Source organism: Phragmites australis, chromosome 4 (assembly GCF_958298935.1).
Source record: "Phragmites australis chromosome 4, lpPhrAust1.1, whole genome shotgun sequence".
NCBI classification, from domain to species: domain Eukaryota; kingdom Viridiplantae; phylum Streptophyta; class Magnoliopsida; order Poales; family Poaceae; genus Phragmites; species Phragmites australis.
The window spans coordinates 23,230,179-23,254,808 of NC_084924.1; the positions used below are offsets into that span (position 1 = coordinate 23,230,179).

At 41.1% G+C, this 24,630-nt stretch overlaps 1 protein-coding gene across 1 annotated transcript; it reads left to right on the forward strand.

Annotated features, from left to right (window-relative positions):
- The first annotated feature begins 20,843 nt into the window (after positions 1–20,843).
- On the forward strand, positions 20,844–21,892 carry LOC133914273 (zinc finger protein 36-like). Its single transcript, XM_062357396.1, has one exon. The coding sequence runs from the start codon at positions 20,996–20,998 to the stop codon at positions 21,638–21,640; it is 645 nt and encodes a 214-aa protein (XP_062213380.1). The 5' UTR covers positions 20,844–20,995; the 3' UTR covers positions 21,641–21,892.
- Positions 21,893–24,630: the final 2,738 nt, after the last annotated feature.

Sequence of the window (24,630 nt, forward strand, 5' to 3'; positions counted from 1 at the left end):
CCCCGGTCGAATCTCGAAGGGGAACCCTCAGGATCCTTGCTCGCGGTGTTCATCCACCGACAGTGGCCATAAGGTTCCCGTTCCCCCTGGCTAGGGGGGGGGTTGTTGGTGCCGCTGCGTATAGCCGGCTAGACTGCCGCGCCGGCGTGACTGGGGGGTCGGCCGCCACCGATGCGGCCTTGGTGGTCTTCTTCTTGGGTGGCATGCTACCTCTCTTAGCACTTTTGTGTTCGAGTCTCCTCCTTAGAAGAAACTCTCACCGTACTTGCTGGGGCAATACGAACTCTTGCTCCAACAATCTCCAAGTTTGCAAGGAATCCCTCCGGTACCATTTCGACTCCAAGTTTGCAAGAAATCCCTCCGGAACCATTTCGACTCCAAGCCTTCGAAATTCATCACAAAGTGTTAATTTCTGGGCTTGACAATAAGACAATTGCATCGAGCCTTTTGACTCAATGCATCGGCTATCACATTCGCCTTGCTGGGATGATGATGAACTTCTAGCTCATAGTCTTTGACTAACTCGAGCCATCTTTTCTGTCTCATGTTCAGATTAGCTTGAGTGAAGATGTATTTGAGACTTTTGTGGTTCGTATAGATACGACACACATTTCCTAGTAGATAGTGGTGGCAAATCTTCATAGCGTGCACAACTGTCGCAAGCTCTAAGTCATGAGTACGGTAGTTCTCTTCATGGAGCTTCAACTGTTGTGAGGCATAAGCAACAACCTGGCATTCTTGCATGAGGTCACATCCGAGCCTATGTGGGAAGCGTCACAATAGACGTCAAATCCCTTGTCCACTTTGGGTTGAGCAAGAATGGGAGCAGTCATGAGCAGTTTCTTTAAAGTTTGGAAAGCTGACTTACATTCACTCAACCCCTTGAATACACTTCCTTGCTTTAATAGCTCAGTCATTTGCTCGTTAATCTTGGAGCAGTTTTCGATGAACTGGCGGTAAAAACCTGCAAGTCCAATAAAACTTCGTAGGTCGGTAACATTCTTCGGTTGAACCCTATTAAGAACTTCTTGCACATTGGTCGGGTCAACGGCAACACTATTTTCGGATAAAAAATGCCCCAGAAAAGTAACTTCTATGAGCCAAAACTCGCACTTACTGAACTGGCATAGAGTTGGTGATCCCGAAGTTGGCCAAGAACAACATGGAGATGCTCAGAATGTTCAATTCAGTTTTGGAGTATATAAGAATGCCATGGATGAAAACCACGGCAAATTGTCGAGTTCCACCATAAAAATGGTGTTCAACAAGTACATGAAGAATGCCGGTGCATTAGTCAATCCGGAGGAAATGACGGTGAACTCATAAAGTCCGTAATGGGTAGAGAAAGCCGCCTTTGGAATATCCTCCGGCCGGACTTTGATTTGATGATAGCCCAATCTCAAATTAATTTTAGAGAAAACTTGGGCACCGATCGATTGATCAAACAAAATATCAATCCGAGGAATTGGATACTTGTACTTAACGGTGACATCATTCAATAGACGGTAATCAACACACATCTGAAGAGTTTGGTCTTTTCTCTTCACAAAGAGCGGCGGGCATCCCTAGGGTGAGGAGATCAGACGGAACGAAACCCTTTGAGAGCAACTCCTGAAGTTGCTTTTCAATTCTGTCGATTCATTTGGAGGCATCTTAAAAGACCTCTTCAAAATTGGGGCTATATCGGGCATAGGCTCAATAGAGAATTCTATTGCTCGGTCAGGTGGTATTCCTGGTAGTCCTTCTAGGAAGACGTCAAGAAACTCATAGACCACCCTCTCCAAAGTAAAGAGAAATCCGCACACCACTTGGATTCTTGAGATAAATCACCCTCTTGGTGCAATCAATAAGAGCACCATATTGAGTCAACCAATTAATCCCTAAATGACATCTACTCCTCTAGTATCTAGTAGGATCAAATTTGCCTAGAACCGAATGTCCTCAATGAGTATCTTGGCCTTAGGAACAACCCAGTTAGTTTGTAACTTAGCATCGGGTGGTTCAATGCGAAAAGTAGTGGGTAGGGTATCGGTGACTATACTATTAATAAAAACATAACCCTCCTTGATGAATGAATGAGATGCACTCAAATAAAAAAGAACAACTACAGGGTGAAAATTCACAAGTAGCGTACCAACTAGCACGTTGTCATCCTCCCGAGCTTCATCGGTGGTGACGTGGTTCACTCTGCCATGCTTGGGAATGTGCACTGTCTTAGAATCTTGGGGAAGGGGTCGAGCTGACAATGATTCCCTTGGAGTAGTTGCCACTACTCCTGGCTTCGGGAAAGGGAAATCCAACAAATAGTGACCGACACAGCCACAATTGTAGCACTGGCCATCGAGACCACCTGTCACACTCGCCTTAGAACCTGTGGGTCTCAGAGGTTGTCCTTGCGGAGAGGTGAAAGATGGGTGTTGCACTATCCACATTGGTCGTGGAGCAGTTGAAGTTGACATATGAGATGGAAGAGGTTGACTCTCCATCCGCGTACGTTGAGAGCTCCCGTCCATGGAAGGCGACGAAACCCTCTTGCGCTTCTTCTCCTCCTAGTGATTCTTCAGCTTGAACTCAACCGTGAGGGAGGTGCTCACTTGCTTATTGAAGTCAGTGAACTCATGAGCCAACAAGTGGTCTTGCATCTTGGAAGAGAGATTGCTCACAAAGCAGTATTGCTTTCACTCATCGGTGTTGTTCTCTTTCGATGCATACTATGAAAGGTGGTTGAACGTCTGCACATCCTCCATCACTGACTTGCCTCACTACTTGAGGTCCAGAAACTCCCACCTCTTGATCTCTATAATCCCCTTGGGAATATGATAGTCACGGAAGGCTTGGCGAAACTCCATCCAAGACACCTGGTGGTTGGCAGCATGCATGGCTAGAAAGTTGGACCACGAGGCGCTAGCAACACCATGAAGCTGATAGGTAGCGAAGAGAGCCTTCTCATTGTCCTCACTCCAGAGAAGCACGAGCTTTTGCTTGATGGTTCGGAGCCAGTGGTCAGCATCGAGAGGATCCTCAGCTCACGTGAAAGTGGCTGGCTGAGTCCTAAGGAAATCCAAGAAGTCATCCCGGCGTCCGGCCCCACCTCCTCTATGAGGGGCCGTGTTATGTACGAGAGCTTTAAGGAGAGCCATCTGAGCTTGATAGTTTTGTTCAATTTGTAGTAAGATATCCACCATACTCGGTGGTGGAGGCGGTATAGAATTGTTTTCATTGGAACTCTCAGGAAGATCTCCCAGACTTTAGTGGGTTCTCATCCTATTAGTGATGGCAAAAAGAAAATTGGTGAAAGATTAAACTCAGACTTGATGGAAATGGCACCGATCGAACCCTCAAGAAGATCTCGCAGATTTTGGCAGGTTCCCATCCTATTAGAGATGGTAGAAAGAAAAATGACAAAAGGTTAAACTCCGACTTCATGGAAATGGCACCGATCGACCCAAGGCAAATGATGCACACTAGATCATCATAGCATAAGGAGAATGCATGATGAAAAGTGTAGTGCAACATATGCGAGAACGTAGCCTACGCCACAACTCACAACACAGTCTGCACAAGTGTCAGCAATCAAACTACCACCTGGCAGTTAGACCGCAATCAATGCGATGGTCAAACCACTGCTTTCCTCGTGGTTAGACTACTACCTGCCTGGCGATCAGACTGCTAGGAGTCTCACATAGCAGTAGTCCGCGCCACCGCTTTCCACACACGATGAACCATTCCAACTATAAAGGTGATTCAATTCGTCGACCACGACCTTCACCTCGATACGCCTCCGAATACAATACACTTAGGGGCATAATATAACAAGTGTTTTTAGGCTACTTTATTAAACCATGCTTTGATGTCATGCTATGAGGAATCATCAAAATAGTATTTAAATTAATCATTAGGACAATTATTTGCTTAATCACGACAGCGATGATTAACTGGAATACCATTCTGGTAGTCTGGAACGTGTTTTGTGCCTAAGGAACACATGCCTTTCCAACCTATAGCATCACAACAAAACTTAAGAAAGAGTGAGTAATTAAATTATATTACAAGTTCTTAAGTATTCAACATTTACAATAATTTACAACAAAAGATTAGAGAAACTACGTAGTGAAAAAGTAACATATCTCAACACCAAAAGCTAGGTGAAGCCATATGCCCTTAGGCTCCACCAAAAAGCACGCCACACGAGTAGTTTGCACTACTCATTCCCACTACCTACATTACGAGTATGAAGTAGCCAAACACGAGCTCCTCCTCACTGGTAGAACCTGAAAGAGTAGCGTGAGTACAAAAGTACTCGCAAGACTCAATCCATAACGGGTACATATAATAGCCCGATTCCAAGGAATCGGCCACATGGTTAAGTAAATTCATAAAAGAAATGCAACTTGACATACACATGTGAGCTTTAATATTTAACCACATGTATCATTCTATCCCATAATTATTACAAGAAAATATGTAACTAGAGCCATAACAAGCATATCTATAAATAGAACCAGCTCAACCATAACCCAACATGCCATACCACAATATCCCACATTTGTGACTCTACGACCGATGCGGATCGATAGAGCATGCTTACCTAGACGTGTCCCGGACACCTCCGGCTCCCCGCCACCTTGCTTCTCCTTTATTTTTCTTATGCGTCATAGGGCTGCAAGGCAAGCATCAGCATGGTGTATGATACTCAGGTCATTCATCCATTATCCGAATATGTGGTTGTACAGAAAATGCTAAAGCCAACGATACCGACAGATGGTGCTTAAACAATGAAGTAGTCTATAGTATCTGGGCTCCTCTCCTGACCTACCCCTAGCACTACCCACATCTTGCCTCATCCTTATATCTCATACAACCCACATCATTGTCATTGTGTTTTTAAACAATAAGTAAGCCCTAAGCTCACGAACTACGGCTGAACCATTGCTTGGCTTCTACCAATGACCTAAGCATTGGTACGCCTATCGAAAAAATGTAAGTTAGACATCAACAATGTTATCAAGGCTACAAGGATATGAATAATCAACAACTCATGGTAGAGGTAATGCAATTCATCAACATAGGTTCTATCCATCTAAACTCGATAGTGGACTCACTACTCATGTAATTTATCATGTTATACAATACGAGAACCAAAGTAATAGGTTGAGTATGCTTAGATGCTTTCCTTGCTACTCTGGTGGTTACCTGATACTCCTAGTGCAACACTCATATAACTTTGGTAGATTGGTGTCCCCTTCACTCGCTTGGACCATTGGCGTAATGCTCTCTAAACGAATCAAGAATGCATTGCAAAAATAATCAAATGATGGAAAAGTGTGCATATGATTAATGCTTGAAAATTAAAAGAGTACCGTGTTTCAAAAATATTTGCAAAAGAACACCAAATGATTAGGGTTCCGATGTTTGAAACCCCGGGTATATAAGACAACCTAAGTGCATATAGCTTTAAGTAGCTAGTAGTCAGACCAGTGTTGAAGTGGTGGTCAGACTGCCAACGTGCAGAAGGTTTTGGCATCTAGCGGCCAAATCGGCCCTTTTGGCGCTCAGACCATGAGATCGTGCTGGCGCCGCTTTGCGGGGCCACCGGTAAAGGCTCTTGCGAGTCCTTCAATCATGAAGGGTACCAAAATGCTCTATGATACTATTGGAGTTCATGTAAAGTGAATTGGACAACATTCACGGCCTAAACTCAAAATACTCCATGGATAAGCCTTATGTTAGGTTGAACTTGGGTCCATACAATATGGGGATCGACTCGAGCTTAGGAATGAAGGAAAAGGTTAGGGGATCCCTCACCTTAGGGTAGGGAAGCTTTCTATTGGAGGGGATCACTCCGGGGAAACTCTGATTTGGAGATCACGCTCTAGGGTGGTTTGGGTCTTGAGGAGGACAAACTCACGTGGAAACTTCACCGACAAGGGGGGAGAAGGGGATGAACTCGAGGAAGCCTTCAGGGAGCTCGAGGAAGTCCCCTCTATCGATCTCCAGCGTCGATCAAGGTGGCCTTGCTCTCTTGGTGTGGGTGAAGGAGTGAGTGAGAGTGAGAGTGTGAGAGAGAGTGAGTAAGTGAGTGAATGTTGGTCGACTTGCTTAAGTGGAGCCTCTGCGCTGTGGTGGTCAGACCACGAGAAGTGTCAGTCAGACCACGGAAAGCCCACGTGGCAAGCCCACATGGCTGCCCCTTTTTGGTCAGACCGTGAGGAATCTCGGTTAGACCGCAAGAAGGATCTGTTGCTGAAATTTTCTAATTTTCCACTATTTCTATTCTTCTTCATCTCCAAGGCACTTAGGGTTTTTTCCTAAAGGGCTCTAAACTATCTTCAAGTACTTTCAAAACATGTTCAAACTCAATTTATCAAACAAATATGCATAAACATAATGCCATGATGCTTATGAGTGCTTAATCACGAGATTAGCATTTTGGGACGTGACAGCAGCCAGGTAGCAAAATATTTTCTCAAAGGGGAAAAGGATACACAGACGATATTTCAAAAAGAAATCTTCAATGGACTTTATACAGATGGGTTTCCTTAAAATCCGTTTGTGACTATACACACAAACGGTTATTTTCACAAAAGTGCATCTGTGTGTATTATGAAACTGGTATGTGTATAGTTATATTACAAACATAGGTCTTATTTAGACCCGTCTGTATGTAGTTCTGTACAAACAAAGTTGTAACCATCTGTAACAACCTCGATATCACAAACACTTATGCAGAGACGATACTCATACATGTTTGTGATAGATTTTAAAATCCATCTATGATAACTCATTCTGAAGTAATGAGATCGATCAATGAGACTCATCCAGCGTCACCATAAGGATGCAGTGATGTTTTTTTTCATCTCGTTTGAATACTGAACATGTACATGTTAGGACTAGATCAACTTTAATTGAGTTGAACATACCATCAACATGAATATGTATATGTATAATTATATTCTCACCGATGTAACGTAAAAAAACCTAATGTGACTTCTAATATATATACATATAGTGGCTTTGACAACACAACACAATCTACCCTTAATTTTTTATGGTTGGGACCTTAACTTTGACAACTCAACCATGAAGATATGGCGGGAACCAGCCTCAACCATGACAAATTTTTTTCAAGCCTCCCGCTAAGTGTAAGATCAAAGATCCTAATATTGGGTAAATATACTTTTGGTGATTAATATCAACAAATCAATGTGACTAACATTGTTTTGTAGTATGTAAGGCTTAATCTCATGGATGCTATGTTATTAACTAGGGGTTCCAAACACCTCAAATGGATGAACATCAAGATCAACAATGAACTTCATGAAGATACAAAGATCTATTGTTTAGACAAGTAATCATGGTGTTAAGAGTATAAGAGCATCACTTGTGTATATAGTTTTTTTTCTTTTGGCATACTATGAAGAGGGATTTGGATTTAGAACTTTGATCTAGTGTCTTTATGTTAGTTATCTGGTAGTTGATGCATACTAGATTTGGCTAGCTCTACTAGACCAGAATGAAGACATAGGATATTAAGAAAGAGAAGTCATGGAGATTAGAACTTGAAGGGATCGAATTGGACGAGTCCCTTGGAAACCTAGTCACCGCATGATGCAGCAAGGTCACCGCATGATGTGGTTAGACACCGTATGATACGGTGAATATGGTTAGCTGGTGAAGAATATTTTGCAAGCTTCGAAGATGAAGTCACCGCATGATGCGGTGACATCGTATATGATACGGTGGCCCATGGAACATTACATCATATGTCTGTTGCAGAGATGTTGCAAGTCATGGAGATGCAAGGTTAAGTCACCACATGATACAGTGACCATAGAACAATGCAGCGTATTTCATTTCCAAAAGGTTTCAGGCTTCGGTGAAGAAGGCTATTGTATGATGCGGTGGGTTTTGACAAGGCTCGAATGGTCAAATTTCATACCATAAGGAAAGGGGATTACCGCATGTTATAGTGACTAGGAATTTCACTCTATATATACCCCCATATACCGACCATTTCAGGTTGTTGACTTCCACCATAAAGGCATAGACGTACATTTGAGAGGGTTTCAGATACCTTTTTGCAGCCATTGAAGGTCAAGGTATTGAGCACAATATTAAAGACTTGATTTGATGAAGATTTTATAATTATTAATTAAGGTTTTACTTGAAATAGGTATTAACTTGAGGATGGATATCTGTTACCTTGAATGGTAGGTTTAATAACCATCATGATGTACATAAGGTATGTGCAGATAAAACAACTCATCATGTTCTACATAAAATCTATCCTTGGATTAGGAAAAAATTCTAGAGATAACACAATCCAGTAAGGTTATCTTGATACACTTACTATGATATGCCTCTCCGATTTGACTATATAATGTGGGAAGGGGTATGTCGAAGGACAAGTGAGAAAGAAGCATGAAGCAAAAACAAGCCAGGAGAAGCCAGAGTATGTATATATATATATGTGTATATATATATATATGTATGTGTATATATATATACCAATATTATATGATAGCTAAAAAATCGATTTCTAAAAATTATTTTTTATTTTACTATTCAAATTCGAGCTACTATTCACTAATAATCTTAAGCGTGGGACGGTGCAGGGATATAGTATTAACTCGTCCTCTGGAATTACTATTCAAATACTATTCTGCGTGTAATTCTTTATTCAAGAAGTACTATTCAGATACTATTTGGTACTATTTAGGTACTATTTAGTACTGTTTGCAGCGTGAACAGTAAAGAGTTGATTTTTTATTATTAAAATACTATTTCGAATAGTAACAGTAATAATAAAATATTCAAAATTGAAAGTGACCTCTTTTGATTCATTGGTATTTAGTGATGCTATCCAGGATCTTTGCAGGTTGGCGCAACCAACAAATCAGCCGGTTGCAAAATAGTCGTAAAAATCCTACTCGGTACTCACCTTCTTATTGCTAGCTTATTTCAGAAGTAGCAAAGCTTTCCCTGAATATCCCTAGTCATGTATATATGTGATAAATATTCACCAAAAGCAAAAGAAAAAATATGCAGGTATGCTTCAGGAAGTTACAAGCTAAAAACTGTAAATAATACTGATAGAGAAATATTAGCAATAATATATGCAATAAATTCTTTCTGATTATATTTAGGATTCAGAGAATTTACAGTTAGAACAGACTGTGAAGCAATATGTAGATTTTATAATCAAATCAATAGTAAGAAGAGTTCTACTAGAAGATGGGTTTTGTTTGAAGATATTATTACTGGAAATGGCTATAAAGTTATTTTTGAACATATAAAAGGAAAGGATAATAAGTTGCCTAACTTATTTTCGAGATCATCTATTTTGCAGGTATGAAGAGATCTATGAATTTGAGCGGGTTTGAATCTTTCAGTTTTGGAGTTAAAAATAAGCTCAGAATATTTCCGGCCAAATTCATATAAATTTAAGCCCAATGATCATATAATCCTAGATGAAGTCCAAGAATGCATACTAGACAATTTCTGACTAATAATCTTAAGCGTGGGACGGTGTAGGGATATAGTATTAACTCGTCCTCTGGGATTACTATTCAGATACTATTCTACGTGCAATTCTTTATTGAAGAAGTACTATTCAGATACTATTTAGGTACTATTTAGTACTGTTTGCACACCACGTGAACAGTAAAGAGTTGGTTTTTTATTATTAAAATACTATTTCGAATAGTAACAGTAATAATAAAATATTCAAAATTGAAAGTGACCTCTTTTGATTCAATGGTATTTAGTGATGCTATTCAGGATCTTTGCAGGTTGGCGAAACCAACAAATCAGCCGGTTGCAAAATAGTTGTAAAAACCCTACTCAGTACTCAACATTCTTATTGCTAGCTTATTTCAGAAGTAGCAAAGCTTTCCCTGGATATCCCTAGTCATGTATATATGTGATAAGTTTATATCGTCACCCCAGGTAGTTCCACCCGAAGGGAACACTTCTCTACGGACACAGAGTTCTTCTTCCCCTATTATGGCTATGCTAGATGCAGGGATTACCTAAGAACTACCGAAGAGGTTTCTCCAATATGGTACATAGCATAAAAACTCATCTCATATAGACAAACTAGAAGAGCAAGGGATTTTCAAAGACAACACTACTTCATTTCCATAAGCATAGCTTACAAATGGTTTTCCCTTTCGGGAACCCCAAAAACTTACTTTGCCTCTAGGCTTAAAAAACGCTCCCGCATTATTTCAGAGGAAAATGCAAAATATTTTTAATGAAAATCAAGAGTTTATATGAGTCTATATAGATGATCTGTTAATATTCTCAAAAACTTATAAGGAACATATTGCTCATCTTGAAATATTTTTTAGAAAAGTTGAACAAAATGGATTAATATTATCTAAAAAGAAAATAGAAATTTGTAAAGAAAAAATAAATTTCCTTGGACATGAGATAGGAGAAGGTAAAATATATCTACAAGAGCATATTGCAAAGAAAATCTTACAATTCCTTGACCTCATGAATGAAAGAAAGGTCTTACAACAATTCTTAGGAATTTTAAATTATGCAAAAAACTATATAGATAACCTAGCTAAGCTTGCTGGGCCACTATATGCAAAGTTAAGAAAGAATGATCAAAAGTATTTTAACTCTGAAGATATAAATTAGTAAAATTGATAAAGGAAAAAGTTAAGGACTTAAAACCGTTAGAATTACCTTTAGATGATAATTATTTTATTATCGAAACGGATGCCTCTAAAGAAGGTTGGGGCGCTATATTCAAACAAAAAACTAATAAATATTCACCAAAAGCAGAAGAAAAAATATGCATGTATGCTTCAAGAAGTTACAAGCTAAAAACTGTAAATAATACTGATAGAGAAATATTAGCAATAATATATGCAATAAATTCTTTCCGATTATATTTAGGATTCAGAGAATTTACAGTTAGAACAGACTGTGAAGCAATATGTAGATATTATAATCAAATCAATAGTAAGAAGAGTTCTACTAGAAGATGGGTTTTGTTTGAAGATATTATTACTGGAAATGGCTATAAAGTTATTTTTGAACATATAAAAGGAAAGGATAATAAGTTGCCTGACTTATTTTCGCGATCATCTATTTTGCAGGTATGAAGAGATCCATGAATTTGAGCGGATTTGAATCTTTCAGTTTTGGAGTTGAAAATAAGCTCAGAATATTTCCGCCAAATTCATATAAATTTAAGCCCAAGGATCATACAATCCTAGATGAAGTCCAAGAATGTATACTAGACAATTTCTGGTATCAATATAACAATAAACGAGAAGAGAAGGGATATATGCTTTCAATATTAAACAGCCTTGCTAAATATTTTTATATGGTAAATGAATTACTGCCTACATCAGAGAATCTCGAGGTAATAGAACAGAAGCCAATATATGTTGTATATGATTGTAAGGTACCGGGAATATATATATCATTTGAAGAAATATTGACTCAAAAAATAGAAACAAAATTGACAGGAGGAATGTCATGGAAAAAATATGCAAACATTGATGAAGCTTTAAATCAAGCTCAAAAAATTTTGGGAGTAAATTATTATATAGAACCAGCTGCAAAGGATTATATTCAGAAATTTAAAAGAGCAAAGAATAAAAAAATAGCAACAGCAGAACCTTGTAAAATTATAAAAGAAGAAGGATCTTCAAAAAAGCCTACATATAAGGAATGTTTGTTGAAAGATGTAGATCCTTTGGATGGGTCATATATAGATTGGAAACTTGAAGAAAAATTTGCATCAATATCACCACAATGGAAGATAGAAATAAAAGAAGAAATTCTAAAAGAGTTAAGAAAAGAAATGAATGATAAATTTGAAGAAATGAAGAAAGCTTATGATAAAAAAATTGAAATTCCACTCTCGGATGAAGATATAATGGATATTGCTGGACATGGGCAAAATCCAAAATAAAAAGTATGTGTATGAATGTATTGATAAGTAATATCAATAATTAAGGCATACAAGACCCATGCATACAATACAGAAGATGATATACCTGAAGACACCAATAATCGAAGGCATTCAGATGAAGACGAAGACATTCAGATGAAGACGAAGACATTCAGATGAAGACGAAGACATTCAGATGAAGACGAAGACACCAATAAGTGAAGGCACTCAGGCAGAAGTAAACAAACGACATCTTCACGTGGGTTCACGTGGAAACAAACGAAAGACACCTTCACGTGGGTTCACGTTGTTTTCACGCTCTGGCAGACGGCAAACGAATATTTTCCAGGGCTATGTGATTCCTGGTTATCATCTAGGCAAATTTAAATAAGGAGGAAAGAGCCCCTCTTGCGGCTATAAAAGGCAGCTTCAGGCACCAGACATGACCACCAGCCTTCAAGCATCCTCCAGAGTAGAGCGAGAGCATCCATAGCACTCTCTCATTCCTAGTAATAGTCCACTTGTAAAATAGGCTATATTGAAGAAGGAAGTTGTGCTACCACTGTAAGGTAATCCTTCGTTTGTAAGTAAGTTTTTGGGGTTCCCGAAAGGGAAAACCATTTGTAAGCTATGCTTATGGAAATGAAGTAGTATTATCTTTGAAAATCTCTTGGTCTTCTAGTTTGTCTATATGAGATGAGTTTTTATGCTATGTACCCTATAGGAGAAACCTCTTCGGTAGTTCTCAGGTAATCCCTGCATCTGGCATAGCCATAATAGCGGAAGGAGAACTCTGTGTCCGTAGAGAAGTGTTCCCTTCGGGTGGAACTACCTGGGGTGACGATATAAACTTATCATATATATACATGACTAGGGATATCCAGGGAAAGCTTTGCTAGTTCTGAAATAAGCTAGCAATAAGAATGGTAAGTACCAAGTAGGATTTTTACGACTATTTTGCAACCGGCTGATTTGTTGGTTTCGCCAACCTGCAAAGATCCTAAATAGCATCACTAAATACCATTGAATCAAAACAGGTCATTCTCAATTTTGAATATTTTATTATTACTGTTACTATTCAAAATAGTATTTTAATAATAAAAAATCAACTCTTTACTGTTCATGCGGTGTGCAAATAGTACCTAAATAGTACCAAATAGTATCTGAATAGTACTTCTTGAATAAAAAATTACACGCAGAATAGTATCTAAATAGTAATCCCAGAGCACGAGTTAAGACTATATCCCTATACCGTCCCGCGCTTAATATTATTAGTGAATAGTAGCTCAAATTTGAATAGTAAAATAAAAAATAATTTTTAGAAATCGATTTATATATATATATATATATATATATATATATATATATATATATATATATATATATATATATATATATATATATTGAGAGAGAGAGCCAAATAGAAGCAATATGAGCTCATATCGAAGCAAAAAATAACCCATTGATACCTATAATAGATTCAAGCTATGATTAGATTGATCCGATAAGGGTTTCACAATTTAGAGCATGAGAGAACTCACCAATATTCATTGGAATAGATCTAGACACACCTTTATTGTAATTTTCTTCTCCTGTTATTAATCAATACAACAAATGATGTGGGGTTATTACCGTAACGGAAGCCCATACATGTATAAAATTTTGGTGTCCTTTTTAATTTGCATAGTTGATGATTAGGTATCATTACTTTAAATGAGTATGTGCATAATTAATTTTACCAATCACCAACATGATTAGTTCTAGTTTAGACCTAGTGTATATCTTTCTAGGTGATTAACATAGAGTTGGATCAAGTAAATGATCTATAATTATTACTCTTGGTGTTTGCCTACACCTAGATAACTTGGCAACAGTTAATCTTGTGAGACCCTCCAACCATATTTGTGGAGCAGCCACAAGTGTTTTGAGTGGGACGAGTGGCACGTGCTAGAGCAGCGAAGTAATACCTTAATGAAGCCGTAAGTAAGCATCCGGATGCACCTTGTAGGAGATCCACTGGTACATGGGGAGCTCTAATTGCAAGAGCAGAAGAGTTATCCAATTAGGCAACTTGACCCTTCCGAGGGGCTCCGATGTGGATTAATGGTTAGAGCCAACTCACCGATACCCCAAAAAAAAGTCATTGTACTGAGTTTGCGCTCACTATCTTATTTACATTCTGCACTTACTACATTGTTTTATCTTCCACATTACCTTTCCTAGAGTATAAAACTTTGTTGAGATAGAGTAGCAACACTAGATAGAGGTAGAGTATATTTAGATAGAAATTTTTTGAGATTTATCTTATTGAATTGATCCAATCAATTCTAGAATCTCTAATTCATATTTGAGATTTATCTTATTGAATTGATCCAATCAATTCTAGAATCTCTAATTCATATTTGAGATTTATCCTATTGAATTGAGCCAATCAATTCTAGAATCTCTAATTCATATTGAATTGAGCCAATCAATTCTAGAATCTCTAATTCACTCCCTCTCCCTCTTGGGTGTCGCCAGTCCTTACATTAAGCCTAACAGGGCGTCATTATTATTTTCCATTTTTCTATATTTTTAAGGGAACCTATGCCCTTATTTCTTTCTGCCCGTCAGCAGATCGCATTGAGCGAATTCCCATTTCGGTCTCGAGGCGGCTGGGATTCGAATGCACGTTGTAGGTGGTGCCAGGGCCCGTTTTCCATGAGGATGTCCCATGCTTCTTGGAAAAAAAAAATTACTTGGTCAGGAGTTTTGGCACTTACTGAAGAGGAGGAGCACTCGATCGAGCCAGTTCTATGACTAGAATTTGGGTGAATATGTATATATTAAACAGCCACTAAACACCAATCCTTATGCATATGTTCAGGTAAGGATGTCCAATATTAAACTCTATTTTTAAATAACAATATTTAATGATGAAATTCTTCCTTTTTTATTAAAATCGCATGAAGAAAGAAATTTCTTTGCTGTGTGCGTGATGTATGAAGTATATATATGAACAGCAAGTTCGGTCAATTGACCTTACTATATATATATAGACTGCTCACAAGAACATATACTTGTCAGCACAAGTGGTCACAGAAAAATGATATCCATCGTGCACGTGAAGGCTGCTAAGCTGTAGTTATCAATCACGAGTATCACGCGCGCTAGACCACTTGAATACACATATACCGTCGGATGTGAGCCTCGACCGTTGCTTAATTTATTCCTCTTCTTTCGTGTGCAACTTGTGTATTAGCTAAATTTTGACTCGCGAGGGTTTATTATATACGCTTATGCTGACTGAGTGGCCCCCTAACTCGGACGGGTGAAAATGTGTGATCCATATCTTCGCTCTTGTACTAGATAATTTATAATGTTGGTGTGGTTCTTCTAAGTTTTTTAGGACGGTTAATCTATTTATAACTATTATTAGATTTATCTATAAACACTTTCAAAGAATTATTATTTTTCACATTCAAATGCCAGCCGCCATATTTCTCACTGCCTCTACCAGGTTCATGATGGTGAAGTCATTATTTTTTCAGGTTCACCCTACTGCTACTGCCCTATCGCAGATTTATTTTGGAGAGGAATCAGGCAGTGAAAAGCTGGCTGAGGAGGATGATAGGGGCCGGTACGGCGGTACATGCATAGTAACGTCACATACTCACATATCGTAACCATCTCCTTTTCTTTTTTTTTTCTCCGCGTAGGAAATCCTGACGATGTGACGATCAAATTCTTGTATGCGAAATTATCTTGTAACGTGCAAATGCTTTTAGGGTCAGCTATTAGTATCACAAAAGGTGCATACCCCTTTATATTCTTTTTCTGAAAGAGACGGAATCTAACGAGCACCGGTCAAAAAGTGCGTGTTAAGCAAATCTAGATTATGACTTCTTAGTAATTAACTACGGGCTTTTAGAAATTGGGCAGAAATGGATCGACAACGAAGATGACGTGTGACTGGTGTGCTGTGAAAGTCGAAACCGTGGAGCGCTGTGTGCAGCTATAAATAAGGCAAGAGGTCAAGTATGCAGTCAAAAGCTGGTCAGGTCGTTTGATCCATGGCAGATGCATTGCATGCGTGTTGTGTTTTATCCGCAGTGGGAAGCTAGCCCGCAGAAATGTAAGGAACACGTGTGATTTTCACCGTTCTCTAGAGACTGGATTGAGCCATCCCAATCGGTTTGCCATTTCCAGGAAGTTGCAAGGGGATGACTTATTATGTTATAGTATGAACGGGTATGGTGGCAGTGACAGAGCTCAGGCGTGAACCGAGCCTACTGGGCATTGATCCCGACGTCACATCCTATCAAAAAAGCTTCCAATGAAGACTCTGAGAAGGAAGCCCGTGTTAAAAAGAAAGTTCTATATACTAGGTAGTTGGTGGTGCGCTCGTCAAATCCCAATAATGGGCCTATTGCTATTCTTCAATGTACTCCGGGTTCAACTTTGTTGTTTTGGAGATAATATTGCCATATACAATATCACTATCAATTCTCTAGGTTGTGATGTTACTGAGATGAGGACACAGTTAATAGTGACAAGTACTGTTAAAAATGAATTAAGGGACTAAATTCTTCTTTGGTCAACATGCATATTTCCAATTTTTGTACCGATATTTATTTTGTTACCGATGGATGTCCTGCGACCAATTCGTTCACTATAAACATTTTGCAACTCAGGGGTCTTCCCCCTAGCTAGAATGCTTAATTCATTAGATTGCACGTGAAATCTAGGGATGGTTCGCGTCATTACTATTACTACCTTGAGTCATGAACAATTGTTGTTTTAAGCATCAATATAATATTCAAAATGCAATATACTGACGCTGTAATATTGTATATCTTTTTTCGGAAAACTAAATATAACACTTATAGATTAATAATTACAGATATATATCTGTCATGGTGTGAGTAATTTCTTACTTTCAATACGTCATAAAATTGCACTGGGATACATTTCAAAAGTACAATTAGTAACACACATTACGGGGGTTATTTGCGCCATTAACGATTGGCTCGCGCAGGCATTTTCCATGATTTAAGGCATTTTTACACCAAGTTTCCACTGAATTGAGGTTGGACGCGATGACTTTATTTTCAAGTTACTTTTTTAGATAAAAATTGTAACTTCGGCCCACTATATCAATAATATTTTTTTAACAGTACAATCCTATTTATATGGTCTTTATTGGAGTTCCGGGGCTAAGTACCGAATGGGGAATGAAATCCCTGCCGGCTCAGCTCTCATTTTGGAGCTTTGCCACCAGGCTGCGTGCCTCTCCGCTTACATCAGCAAGATGTCAACAAGGCACACAGCAAAATTATGAATGTTCTGTTTGTAAAATGAAAATCATTCAGCTCTTGCTAATGCGGTTGTGGTGCGCAACATTTGCCTGCAACGTAGTTGGTTCACGGATTTGTTGTTGAATCAACACGTACATGATGCATTGCATACGTATACAGGATTGCCAGCTCGTTGGTAAGTCTAACCCTATAATACTAGTATATCGGCCCATCATTACCAGTTTCTCAGGGACCGGTAGTGACGAGGTATCACTACTAGTTCATTAGTTGAGTGGGAGGGAAGAATCAGTCATCGTGGCTTATGAACCGACGGTGATAAGGGTCATCACTCCCGGCTGATGGATTGAACCGACAGTGATACACCCACACCTCATTACTGCCAACTTAATCTACTAACCGTCAGTGGTATCTCTATATCACTACCGGTGATATTCTCTTCTTTCCCAATTTCTTCTACCTCAAGCTAACAGAGGCATTCAATACTCCCTCCCTCACAAAATCTCCTATAGCAGCAACCACTCCATCCCTTCTCCCATATTGATTCCCTCACTTTTGTTAAGATAAAATAGCTAAATTGTATTAATTATTATGTATGAATTTATTTTAGATGCAATTATACCTCACTTTTGTTATGAAAGCTTTAACTTCTATGCACGCCCATAAAACTAAAAAAAAATTTGCACCCCGCGGTACCAACCGTGAAAGGAGTTTCACTGCCGGTGGATATATTGAATCAGCAGTGAAAGAAGTTTCACTGTCGGTCATCTTATTGAGCCGACAATGAAGGTACTCTTTCAAATTTAAATAAATATGTATTAAGATTTTAGGTCAACATGATATTAATAAATATAGATAGTATAAACTAAATTGAAAACTCTTGAGTAGCCCAGCGGTTTGTTCGTTCTTACTTGGTGCAAGTTATGGGTTCGATTCTCTAGGCGCGCACGTGAAACTAAAATAAATTTTTTGCACCCCGCGGTACCAACAGTGAAAGGGGTTTCACTGCCCATGAACATATTGCATCAACAGTGAAAGGGGTTTCACTACTAGTGGACATATATGGGCTGGCAGTGAAAGTAGATTCACTGTCGGTCATTCTATTAAGGCAGCAGTGAAGGTACTCTTTCACTAACGGTGCTCATATTGAGTCGGCAATGAAAGCCCTCCCCTATATAATTGTTCGACGCCGCCCTTTGACACTTAGAAAAAAATTTCCGACCTATGCCCTCTGTGCCGAAACGCCTCCCACCACTTCCTCCCCGATGCCACCATCCCTGCAGCATCCTCCCCGCCGCCGTCCCCGAATCCCCATCGTCCCCATCCCAGAGGCCGTCATCCCCGTCCCGAAGGCCGCCGTCACCTTCCTTGAAGCCCCACCGTCCCCGTCTCGGAGGCCGACGTCTCCCTGACACCGCCATCCCCTGTCCCGCTAGTGCTGCCGTCATCCGCGCCTGCCCGCCTTGCCGACTGATAGAGCAAAGGTAAATTTTATCATCACCTCCCTTCCTACTCTGTTAATCTGGATAGCATGTTACATGTACTTTTGCTCTGTGATGAAATAATGCACTAAAACTAGGCTTGATTTCTGAGTACACTAGCATGGATCTGGATGTTACTTATTGTATGTTCGGTTATGTACCTGTATACTAAAAAATCTATGTTGGTTTGTCTATCCAGTGCAATACATGGTAAATTGATCTCAGGATGTGTGCTGCTATGGGTTCAAAGTCTGTCTAATATACTTGATACTTAGTAATTAGCTTCTATGAGCAGTGATTTTGCAAACTGATATTTAGTTCTCCTACCTCGATACTTTCTTATTTGTTTTGTTCAGAGTTTGTGCACTTTATTAGCATAGCAGCCATGTGCATGATGATATCTTAAATTTCGAAGAACTAGATCAGATTCTATGATGTATTCACTAGAACAATTAGGAGAAAAATATTAACAGTTCTGGGGCCAATTGTTACTCAATATCTGAGAGTATTTTTACACAAATTATGTTCCTATTGTCCATTACTTTCTGTATATATGATGAGAGATACTGTCCTTTATGGCTTGTTGTCTTTTTATCTCAAGATCATGTGTAATGAACACTCTTGAATATTCTCTTGTATTTTGATATGTGGTATAATATCCATGCTATTAAAATACTAGTTAGTTTGGCTATCCAGTACAATATTAGTTCAGAGAGCATTAGTGTGGTTTGTAGTAAATCATTTTTGCATATTATCTAAAATTTAGGACTGTTATGACATGGTATGTTGTTCATCATGGTCGGCAAAGTGGAGTGTTCCCCAGTTGGGAGGAATACCATGTACAAGTTAATGGGTTCAAAGGAGCATGTTACAAAAGGATACAAGTCCAAACATAAAGCTGTTGCGGCATACAAGAGTCAAATCATCCAAGCCGAGCTAAAATTGGTTAACTTCAAAAATAAGAAGTGCGTTGTCACGTGTAAAGATGTTATAATCCTAATTCTGGTTGTAATCATCATTATTTTGCTATGTAAGATTATGTGACTTGTAAGATCAATGTGTCAATTATCAGTACGATTATGCCAATTTTGCTTGGTAAGATGTGACATCTTTTTGTTAAATATGGTCATAATGTACTCAATTACAATATTCTATCAGTTACAAAATTATGTTTAAGAGTTGGACTTCGATGTCTTTGACACACCGGCGAACCTAGAGCTTAGGCGATATTGCGATCGATCAGGCGTGGCCAGGTCGTCTGCTCCACCACCATTGGACCCCCCACATCCCCGCATGTATAAACGCCATCTACCGTCCGCGCAAAGACGCGGTCCTTATCGGGGGAGAGGTAGAGGGACACTGGATTGGCTCAATTCGACCGACTTTTGGGGGTGATCCGTGAGAATTATTATGTATATATGTGTGACATGAATTACTATGTATTAATAAAGGTGCTTTTTATTGTTGATTTGCATTACATATGTCTCATTATATGCATGTATTGAGTGGGAGAGACATGGAAAGATCTAGGAGAGAGGGAGGACAGGGTCAGAGTAGAAGGGGGAGGCACAACACTGTTGCCTGAAGCTTTCAACCAGCAATGATGCTTTGGAAAATACTGCTGGCTGAAACCACCAGCCGATAGTGATACTCCAGAGATCACTGCTGGTCGAATCATTTAGTCAGCAGTGATAACCTCTTTTATTGCCAGTTCACGGTGCCGACAGTGATAGTCCCTGACTATTACTGTTCGTTATCTACTGTCGGCTTCAAAATCGATAGTGAAGGAGGTTTCTGTAGTAGTGCTAAATCCAGTGCGCAATATGTCATGTACTTTTTTTTCAGTTTCTTTTTGATAAAGAAAGAAAAAATATACCGAAAAGCTGTACTTAGTCCACTGTACACACGCCGCCTACTTGGAGTCGAGTGGCCCCAGCGAGATCCGTCATATGCCAGTATGCGTGGATTGCCACTAAACTACGTGCATATAGGTATTCTGTTCGCAACTTGCATGCACCGCGAACCAACGCAGCAACGGCCATCCGCGCCCGCATGTTTGACTCGCGCAAGCGTACGTACGACTTGTTCACTTGCTCCACCAAACAAATCATCACACCATCTCCATCTTTTTCTCTCCCTCCATTCCCCTGCCGGCCTTTCCGGCTGTCCCTATATATCACACCCCAGCCACCTCCTCCACTTCCATCTATCTCTCATCAATCACCAGGTGCCACTTGCGTGTAAGAGTCTAGAACCTAGAAGTCCAACAACACCACCAGATTTTTCATCAGCTAGCTGCAGCCATGGTTAACGGATTGGAAGCTTTAGTTGACCCGACCGTGCTCTCCCTCTCCCTCTCGACGCCGGAGCTGAAGAAGGAGGACTACCTCGCCATCTGCCTCGCCGCGCTCGCCGGCACCACAGGAAGCGGCCTGAAGGCTGCACTCCTGCAGGAGGGGCACGGAAAATGGTCCCCAAACCCCGCGGCGCCCGTGCTGATGGAGGAGCTCCGGTTCCGGTGCACGGTCTGCGGGAAGGCGTTCGCATCGTACCAGGCGCTCGGCGGGCACAAGTCTAGCCACCGCAAACCGCCCACGAGGGAGCAGTACGCCGCTGCGGTTGCTGCCGCGCAAGCATCTGCAGGTGACTCCGAGGTGACGGCGTCGTCGGGAGGGACGGCTAGTGGCGGGCCGCACCGGTGCACCATCTGCCGGAAGAGTTTCGCCACGGGCCAGGCGCTCGGCGGGCACAAGCGGTGCCACTACTGGGACGGCTCCTCGACGTCGGTCTCCGTGTCCGCGTCTGGGACGGGGTCATCGGGTGTCACCGTAAGGAACTTTGACCTGAACCTGACGCCGGTGCCGGAGAATGCTGGAATAAAGAGGTGGGCGGAGGACGAGGAGGTGCAGAGTCCACTGCCGGCCAAGAAGTTCCGGGCGTCTGATTAATTGAGCCCTTGTCGATCGGTTCATGTAAAAAGGGAGCTAAACAATAATTGTTCGTTAATTATTTGATTCATTGATGCATTTAATTTTGCCCTTTGTTAGATGATAGGTTCTGGCGCCGTCAAATGTTGTGATCAGGAGCGCGGCTAGATACACGCATGTGTTGTGTATCATTTTTTTATTGTCTGGTCAGGATGTATGAAAATGTTCGTTGATTCATGAAATTATGAGGGAAAAAACCATAGTTAATCAGAAGGGAAATGAATTGAGTTGGAAGGGGAACAAATTGACTTAGGTGGGTGGTGGTGGTGGGTGGGGGTTGGCTATAGTGTTTGTTCAGCATGGTTGAACCACGCCCCATCCGCTGTCCACCATCACCGTCGCAGCACCTCGCTAGGGACTCCTAGCTGCTCACAGGCATCGTCCCTAACGCTGGCAAGCCGTTCCGGCGACCCCTGACCCTCAAAATATTCTAGACTGAGAATAAATTGTTCCAGATCATGAAAAAAAATGTTGTAGACAATGTTCCTCACCTTCCTCCTCTCCGGCGATGGCGGTACTCCCCCTCAATCGTGTTGCCTCCTCGTCCGGCCACCTCTCCGTTGCACGCCTTGAGCTGCCACGCCGCATCCACCTCAGGCGCCTCACCCTGAATCTCATTTCGCTGCCTCATGGATTCCCCGTGGCACCTCCGTCTGATTACGCTGAGCCACCCTCCGCACCCCAACTCGCCAATGGGCCGCGGTGGCTGATGGAGTGCAGCGTACGTATGGGTGTGCAACCACGGGCTGTAGGTCGCAGATGCAACCTATAGTTTTTCTGGGATTTCCTGCTTATAGGTGAGTAGCTACTAGCTATTGTCCTTCTGCATATTAGATTTTTCATCAAGATCCGTGCACTTGTTTTTGGTTCCTGCACATTAATTATATCCAATTTCCCATCTCTCTCGTCTTCCAATTCAACGAAACATAATTTTTAGTGACCATTCAACTCAAAGTCGACAAACTTTTTATTTTGGAAAGGTTTCAACTTTTAAATTAGAATTGAAAATTGTCAACTTAAATTGAATACTATCAATCCAAACATTACGACAGTTTTCAACTCAAAATCGACAACCTAATTTCAATTCTAGAAAATCATGAACATTTTAACTCAAAGATTCAAATTATGAATGCAATATTAACTGAGGACCAAGTGGAAGCGTCAGAGGATAAAGTATTTGAACATATTTGAAGCTCTGAAGATTTTGGTCTACAAGGGGAAAATCATGCTTGTGATCTGAAAGATATTTCATACAAATGAATGAAAGAAATATCTACTAAAATAATGCGTGAGTTTCTTGGTAGATTCCACCCCTCCTGCGGCTCACATGTAATAAAAACCAGAGGAGATCCGTGCCTCTCCCTCTCACGGCTCAAATCTAGAAAAAACCGGATGAAATCTGCGCCTCCCCTTCCGCACCTCACATCTAATAAACTTGATAAAAACCATGAAACTAAAAAAACTGCTGAAACCAGCCGCCCTATCCGTTCCCTCTCAGATCAATCTGACTCCTCCTCACCCGCATCGGCTCAATTGCATGCCCTGTCGGCGCCGCCTCTGGCTCAGCCTTAGCTCAATCGTGTGCCCTATAAGCATTGCCTCTGCCTCAGGCTCCCCTCGCCTTTCACTCCCATTCGCATTGTGCCGCACCTCATGGACCTCTCATCACAGATGCCAACCAGCCATCACTGCATGCATCACCGCAGCCTTGACCTCACATCTCCTGCAGGTCCATGCAGCCCGGTTGGATCTCTCACTACTACAGAATGCCCCTGTACTGCCGGTTGCAAAGGGCCCTTCACTGCAAGTTTTGCATCCATCAGTGAATGGTCGGCAATTAAAGCCTGGGCTAATCACTACCGGTTGTACAATCGGTAGTGATAGTTGTTTCTAGGAGAAAAAATTGAATGGGCTAGCTCGACTCGAGCCAGAGCCACACTGCTGTTATGCCCATTCGGCGGCCGTCGCCGCTGCCATGGATCTAGATTCCTTAGGCTGGCCCTTTGTCCCCGAGCTCGCCTCCTCTGAACTGCGAACCTATCACCTCTTCCGTGGCCCTTGGGTCCAGCAACCCCTAATCCAATGGTGGCGACCCCCAGTGCCTCGACAGGTTCGACAGCCTCCCCTCTAACGATGGATGTGAGGCCACGATGCCCAAATCTACTCCTCTATCAAGGCATTGCTAGAGTGGAGACAGGGCATAGCTAACGACGAGGCCGTCAAGCGCGTCATGGTGGCTGTTAATGTTGTGGCCGCTGACCTGGCACATGATGTGGAGGACGATGTGGTGGCCATTGACCTCGTCGATGTGGAGGATGATTGGTGGTCGTCGACCTCGCTAATGTGGAGGACGATGTGGTGCCTGGCAGCCGGCGAGCACACACATGCAAGCGCGTGCCCATGCAGAGTAGTCGCGGCTTTGAGCAGCGATGGCGCAACAACAAAGCGACGACCCATGGCGGTGCTGCGTGCTGTCATGATGGAGTGGTGGTGTTGTGGTGGTTGCGGGCTGCGACCGTGGAGCAAGAGGGCGGCACTGAGCCACGTGCGGGTGTCGTGCGGAGCCGATTGCAAGTAGGTGATGGACAATGATTAGAGAGCGAGTGGTGTAAGAGGGCTAGTGAGAGAGCAAGAGGAGCCAAGGAGGAGATGAGGATAATGAGCTAAGAGAGGACGTGAGCGGATAAGGCCGTGAGCCAAAAGTTCAACAATAGATGTGAGCCATGAGCCGAAAGTTTAATCAATAAAATTTTCAGGACCGGTCCTTTAGTTACTACTTATTCATATTACAGATTGGCAGTGATTCTTGTCACTGCCAGTTCTTATTACAAACCGATAATGGTAACTATTTTTACTACCAGTTCGTATTATAGACTGGTAGTGATAACTATTTTCACTGTCAGTTCCTATTATAGACCAACAGTGATAACTATTTTCACTACCGGTTCACG